This window comes from Cebus imitator, unplaced genomic scaffold (genome assembly GCF_001604975.1).
Source record: "Cebus imitator isolate Cc_AM_T3 unplaced genomic scaffold, Cebus_imitator-1.0 Scaffold234, whole genome shotgun sequence".
In the NCBI taxonomy this organism is placed as follows: domain Eukaryota; kingdom Metazoa; phylum Chordata; class Mammalia; order Primates; family Cebidae; genus Cebus; species Cebus imitator.
Genome location: NW_016107549.1, coordinates 3,198,538 through 3,205,861, shown reverse-complemented (window position 1 = coordinate 3,205,861; position 7,324 = coordinate 3,198,538). Strand labels below are relative to the sequence as shown.

Sequence of the window (7,324 nt, the reverse complement as noted above, 5' to 3'; positions counted from 1 at the left end):
AAAAAAAAAAAAAAAAGCAGGAGGGACCAGACAGGGTGTCTGAATCAGGTACTCCCCAGCACCCCCTGATGGCCCCTGGGGGAACATACTTGGGGATCAGGATGGGGGAGGCTGCCAGCTCCAGGAGGTGAGAAGTGGGAGGACTAGGGCCACGTTTCCTGAATGCTGACTGATAGTTTCCGCTGTTTACCATGTGTTGGCAGAGACAGATGGTCAGCCTGGAGGATGACGTGGCGTGAACATCTGCCTGGCGTCCTGTTCCCGCCCACAACCCTTCCCGAGACCTCACTGGCCTTCTGTTTTATTCAGAGACAGAGAAGACCAAAGTATTGCCTGCCAGAGCTTTGTTTTATATATTTATTCATCTGGGAGGCAGAACAGGCTTCGGACGGTGCCCATGGAATGGCTTGGGTTGGGATTTTTGGTTTCTTTATTTCCTTATGAAGGAGAAGAGAAACGGGCCCAGGGGGCCGCCAGGATGATGCCTCCATTTCTCTCTGGGAAATTGTGAGTTTCTCTCCATCGTGACGCAATCTCCAAAGATGGAGGATGAAAGGGAAGGGGATGCAGGCCCAGAGAAGCCAGTGGCTTTCGACACACGACAGCAGGTGCCACCGACAGGACCCCGGACCCTGCCTTGTCCACCAGTCTCTAAGCTGAGTCCTTAAACTCAGGAGTCCAAGCATTTACCTCTTCTGTGCAAGCCTTGCTAGACAGCCAAGGTAGCCTTAACCCGTCACCCCCGAATCATGACCCACCCAGTGCCTTTCAAGCTGGGTTTGTACCTTCCTTCAGGAAAGGGATTCATGGCGTTGGTACTGATCTGGCTGAATCCTGGGTGCCAGAGGTGGTGACACTAATCGAGACCAAACTCATCTGGCCAGGCGTGGTGGCTCATGCCTGTAATCCCAGCACTTTGGGAGGCTGAGGCGGGTGGATCACCAGAGGTCAGGAGTTCGAGATCAGACTGACCAACATGGAGAAACCCCATCTCGACTAAAAACACAAAATTAGCCGGGTGTGGTGGCACATGCCTGTGATCCCAGCTACTCGGGAGGCTGAGGCAGGAGAATCGCTTGAACCCAGGAGGCGGAGGTTGCGCCATTGCACTCCAGCCTGGGCAACAAGGGCGAAACTCCATCTCAAAAAAAAAAAAAAAAACTCATTCACCAAATGATGCCACTTGTCACAGGGAGAGCCAGGGTTACTGGTCACTCTTAATATTTATTAAGTGCCTGAGACACCTGGTTGCCTTGCCTATGAGGACACCAGCCTCGTGTCTGTCCATCTCACTCCTCCCCACGTCCTTTCCCCTGGTCCCTGTGCACTTTCTCGGTTCAGAGTTGTACACTGTGTAAATCCGGCATTGCTGTTATGATTTTGCACTGTTTTCTGTCATGTGCATTGGGGTGGGATCCCAGGCCAGGGAAGGCCCATATCAATGAATGCCAGAGACAGAGAGGGCAGGGTGACCGGGACTGCTAAGCCAAGGTCCTGAATATGGAGAACTGCCTTTGTCTTTTTTACATCTGCCCGCCCAGTGCCTCTCCTTCTGTGCAGATGCCTCCAAGCCATTCACTTCCCCGATCTTGTCGTTGATGGGCATGCATTTAAAACGTGCATGGTGAGGCCGGGCACGATGGCTCACGCCTGTAATCCCAGTACTCTGGGAGGCCGAGATGGGCGGAGCACGAGGTCAGGAGTTCAAGACCAGCCATACCAGTATGGTGAAACTCCATCTCTACTGAAAACACAAAAATTAGCTGGGCATGGTGACCCATACCTGTAATCCCAGCTACTCTAGAGGCTGAGGCAGGAGAATCGCTTGAACCCAGGAGGTGGAGGTTGTAGTGAGCAGAGATCACACCATTGCACTCTAGCCTGGGCAACAAGAATGAAACTCTGTCTCAAAAAAAACACAAAAACCATGCATGGTGTATGAGTACCCCGTGGCCTCTGGCCAGGCACGGTGAGGCTGAGATGGGAGGATTGTTTGAGCGCAGGAGTTTGAGGCTGCAGTGAGCTATGATGATGCCACTGCACTCCAGTCTGGCCATGAAGTTGGCCAGACACAGGTGGCTCACGCCTGTAATCCCAGCACTTTGGTAGGCTGAGTCGGGAGGATCGCTTGAGCTCAGGAGCTGGAGACCAGGCCTGAACAACAAAGTGAGATCCTGTCTCTACAAAAATTTAAAAATCAGTCGGGTGTGGTGGTGCATGCCTGTGATCCCAGGTGCTCGGGAGGCTGAGGCAGGAGGATCACTTGAGGCCAGGAGGTGGAGGTTGCAGTGAGTTGTGATCACGCCACTGCACCTCAGCCTGAGCAACAGATCAAGACCCTATCTCATAAATAAATAAATAAACTATTTGCAAAAATAATTCCTCCAGTCTGGATTGTTTCACGGGACTTCAGATTCTGTAATTGCCCTAAATGTTACTGTTGCACTGATGTCCTGAGAGACAGTGGCAGCCTCCCCTCAGATTCCTGCCTGCTGACGCTGCAAGGGATTGGCGATTGTACCCAGGGATGAAACACTAGCCCCTACCCCCGGCCTCCCACTGCAGGGAAATGTGACAAGCTTTTCTGGTTTCAGAACATGTACACGTGTCCCTGTACAGGTCGCAGGGTTTTTTATGTTTGCACTTTGTATATTGGTCGACACTGTTATCACTTGTATGTATATAAATCTATTTATTTTTGCAAACCCTGGTTGCTGCATTTGCTCAGTGACTATCCTCGGGGCCCTGAGTAGGGGGTTATTGTCTCTGAAATGCCTCTTCTTTTTTTTTTTTTTTCTTAAGTGTTTTACTTGGTAGCCTCTTCTTTATGTACAAAGATTATTTGCACAAATTGGACTGTGTGCGACACCTTTTGGGAGAATGATGTCCCCGTGATATGTATGAGTGTCTTCTGGGGGATGGGCGTCACTTTTTAAACCACTGTATAGAAGAATTTGTAGCCTGAATGTCTTACTGTGATCAATTAAATCTTAAATGGACCAGTTTGTTGATGTACTTTCTTCTGTTTGTCCATTTCTGCCTTTCTTTTATATGTTTTTATTTTTATTTTTTGAGGGAAGGGGAGGGGAATGGAGGGGGGGAAACAAAGGCTAGGTGTCCTTTTTTTTTTTTTTTGTGAGACAGAATCTTGCTCTGTCACCAGGCTGGAGTTCAGTGGCACAATCTTGGCTCACCGCAACCTCCACCTCCTGGGTTTAAGCCATTCTCCTGCCTCAGCCTCCCAAGTAGCTGGAAATACAGGCGCGTGCCACCACACCCAGCTAATTTTTGTAATTTTGGTAGAGACAGGGTTTCACCATGTTGGCCAGGATGGTCTTGAGCTCTTGACCTTGTGATCTGCCCACCTTGGCCTCCCAAGGTGCTGGGATTACAGGTGTGAGCCATTGCACCCATCTTTTTGTTTTTTTGAGATGGAGTCTGGTTCTGTTGCCCAGCCTGGAGTGCAGTGGCACAATCTCGGGTCACTGCAACCTCCGCCTCCCGGGTTCAAGCGATTCTCCTGCCTCAGCCTCCCGAGCAGCTGGGATTACTCTGTAACTTTCCACTGCCCACCCAAACCTATAAAACCAACTCCTATCCCACCGCCCCTGGCTAACACCCTTTTCAGCCTTAGCCCACCTGCAGCCAGGTGAATAAACAGCCATGTTGCTCACACAAAGCCTGTTTGAGGGGGATCTCTTCATTCAATGTGCACATTTTTAACATTTGGTGCCGAAATCCGGGTCGGGGGAACTCTTATGGGAGACCAAACCCCTGTCCCTGTTCTTGTGCTCCCACCAAGAAGAGATCTACCTACCGACCTGGGGTCGTCGGACCAGCCCGCAGACACACACCCCCGGCTGTTTTCGTAAGCAGTCTCTCTTTTTTGCTTTCCCATTCTCTTGTCTTTTCCTGTCCACTTCCTCCCCCTTTCGGTTTCATCCTTTTTCCACCGCAAAGACAATGAAAATCAGGTAAACCAGGTTCTTCTGTGTAGTTCAGGACCAGAAAAAATCCCTACATAGGTCACAAATCCGGGGACCCAGTTTTCCCAGGGGTTTGACTATCGTGGAGACGTTCACCCTAGTCACACGCCCACCAGGCTCATGGCCGATATTGGTCCAGGTCAACGTAGAGGACGCTCCCTTTGGCCACACACTAACGAGGAGGTTCAACCCAGGCTCAACTAGGGACGCCTACAGAGCGGCTGGATGGCCGGCCTATTCTCCTAGTCTCTGCTGCCTTTCCAGAACCATAAGCCTCCCTCCTCTCCGCTGGCCTGTGTTCTAAGAACCTCAAGCCTCTTCAACTGTCTCCTGACCTAAAACCCAAACGTCTCATCTTCTTCTGTAACGCTGCATGGCCACAATACAAGTTAACAACGGCTCCAACTGGCCAAAAAATGGCACCTTCAACCTCTCTATTTTATAAAATTTTTGTTGCAACATGGGCAAATGGTCTGAATTCCCGACGTCCAGGCATTTTCTTACACACCAATCCCTCCCTAATCTCTGCTCCTTCTCTTCCCTTCTGTCTCTTCCTCTGCCAGTAAGCCAGAATCCCCCTTGTCCATCAACCCTTCTGACCTTTCTCCTCCCCGCCTGTGAACCAGGCCCCAATCCAGGACTTAACCCCACCCCCCAGAGCCCCCTCCTCTTCCTCTGCCCACAACCCACCTCCTCATGCCCCTCCTGCCCCCTCCCCACCTCATATGCGGCCCGGCTTACAGTTTAGTCCCCTGGATTAGCCACCGGTTAGGATCCTTTCCATCAAATCCCCCAGTACTTAACCCAGTCCTACAATCTCACCTGGAGTAACTTAAATGTCATCCTTACTTGTTCTCACCCCTGAAAAACACTTAATATGCATTTTATCAGCCAATCAAACCCAACATTACAAAAAGGTACAGAAATTAAAATCTGGCCCTCAAACCCCACAACAGGAATTAAGCAACCTCACCTTCAAGGTGTTCAATAACAGGGAAAAATCTGCCCGGCAGCACATCTCAGAACTACAGATGCTTGCCTCTTCCGTAAGACAAACCCCAGCCACACCACGGCTCACAAAGACTTCAAAGCGCCCAGACTGCAGCGTCCAGCTGCTCAAACCTGGCCAGTGGGCCAAGAAATGCCCGCAGCCCGGGATTTCTCCTAAGCCCTGCCCCGTCTGTGTGGGACGCCCACAGAAAGTTGACTGTCCGACTCACGTGGCTGCCCCCAGCGCTCCTGAAGCTCCAATCCTCGGCGTGGCGGCTGAAGACTCACGCCGCCGGGGCATCTCGGAAGCCCCCTGGACCATCACAGACGCCAAACTTTGGGTAACTCTTACAGTGGGGGTAAGTCCATCCCCTTCTTAATCAACACGAGGCCACCCACTCCACGCTGCCTTCTTTTCAAGGACCTGTCTCCTTGGCCTCCGTAACTGGTGTGGGGATTGACGGCGAGGCCTCCGGGCCTCTCAAAACTCCCCAGCCTGGTGTCAATTAGGCCAGCACTCCTTTCCACGTTCTTTCCTAATCATCCCCACGTGTCCAGTTCCCCTGTTTAAACCGAGACGGCCTCGCAAAATTGCCTCCTTCACTACTCCTGGGCCACAGCCACAGCTCATTGCCGCCCTCCGCTGCGAACCACACCTCCCTCAATAGCTCCCCTCATGTCCCCAACCTTAGCCCTAGGGTGTAAAACACCGCCTTCCCATCTGTTGCTACAAGTCACTCACCCCTCATCATCCCCTTAAAGCCTAACCACCCTGCCCAGCCCCAGTACCCCGTCCCACAACAGGCTTTAAAAGGCGTAAAGGCTGTTATCACCCGTCTATTGCAACACGGCCTTTTACTTCACCCTCCTGCTTCCTCAGCATCTGTACTTAAAGGGGTATCGTGGGCCGGGCGCGGTGGCTCAAGCCTGTAATCCCAGCACTTTGGGAGGCCGAGGCGGGTGGATCACGAGGTCAAGAGATCGAGACCATCCTGGTCAACATGGTGAAACCCCGTCTCTACTAAAAGTACAAAAAATTAGCTGGGCATGGTGGTGGGTGCCTGTAATCCCAGCTACTCAGGAGGCTGAGGCAGGAGAATTGCCTGAACCCAGGAGGCGGAGGTTGCGGTGAGCCGAGATCGCGCCATTGCACTCCAGCCTGGGTAACATGAGTGAAACTCCGTCTCAAACAAAAAAAAAAAAAAAAGGGGGTATCGTGTTTACCCTTCCAAAGCCCAAATTTCTTCCCCTAACCCAGCTGTCCAAAAAACCAGACAGATTCTACAGGCTAGTCGAAGACCTCCGCCTCAGTCAGGTCGTACTTCCCATCCACCTGGCTGTACCAAACCCCTACACCCTCTGACCTTCCATACCCCCTTCCACAACTCACTATTCTGTTCTTGACCTCAAAAACACTTTGAAAGCCCAGATTTCTTCCCCATCTGTTATGTTTCGCCAGCCTGCACACACTCTCCCCGCCAGCCGTATCTAGTTAATTTCCCAAACCCCAGCCCCATCCACTACACAACAGCTTCTCTCCTTCCTGGGTGTTGTAGGACACTTCCGCCTCTGGGTGCCAGGTTTTTGTCCCCGTAACCAAACCACTTTATGAACCTACGACGGGACACTTAGCTAACCTCATAAACCAAAACTTTTCCCCCATTCTTTCCGTCGCCAAGGAAGTCCTTAGAAACAGCCCCCACCCTAGCGCTCCCAACTCCTGTCAACCTTCTCCATTCACACAGCAGAAATCACAGGCTGTGCCGTCAGAGTTCTTACACAGCAGCCAGGCCTGCAGCCTGTCGCCTGTTTATCCAAAGAACCTAACCTCACAGTCCTGGGCTGGCCCTCGACTACGCGCGGCAGCAGCTGCAGCCCTGATGCTCTTAAAATCCCTCAAGCCAGGCTGTGCCCCGCTTACCCGCCAGCTCCCACTGTGCCCACGCACCCTCTACAGCTCGCACAGCCTCTCCTCTGCACCCCTCACGCCTACGCTCAGCCCTTCTCCAGCTTGATGTGGTCCCCCCGCTACCTAAACCGCCCTCAGAGTCTCCGTTTCGGATTCCCCGCACCCGGTTACTTTCACGTGCCCTGCTCTTGTCTAAGGGGCTGGTTTACACTTTTCCTCCAGGCAATTACAGCTGATATTTCACTCTGAATCTCACTCCCATTCTCTGCTCATACCCAAACTTGTTAATGAAGGTGAGTGGTTGCTTACAGATACCACACGCTTCCTCATACAGAAAACAACAGCTCTGCCTCCACAGCTGCCCTACCAAGCCCCCTGCACAGCCCCAGCCCTTGCCGGTTCCCTTGGCGTTGGGGTCCAAAGCCCCAGCCGCCTCAGG

The 7,324-nt window shown here is 52.1% G+C and overlaps 1 protein-coding gene across 1 annotated transcript in view; it reads left to right on the top strand.

Annotated features, from left to right (window-relative positions):
* Positions 1-1,005, top strand: part of LDLR (low density lipoprotein receptor) — a 46,299-nt gene extending 45,294 nt beyond the window's left edge. Inside the window, exon 17 of the mRNA XM_037727520.1 lies at positions 204-1,005. Within this exon, the coding sequence (XP_037583448.1) occupies positions 204-239 (36 nt within the window). The 3' untranslated portion in view covers positions 240-1,005. The remainder of the gene's footprint in view (positions 1-203) is intronic.
* Positions 1,006-7,324: the final 6,319 nt, after the last annotated feature.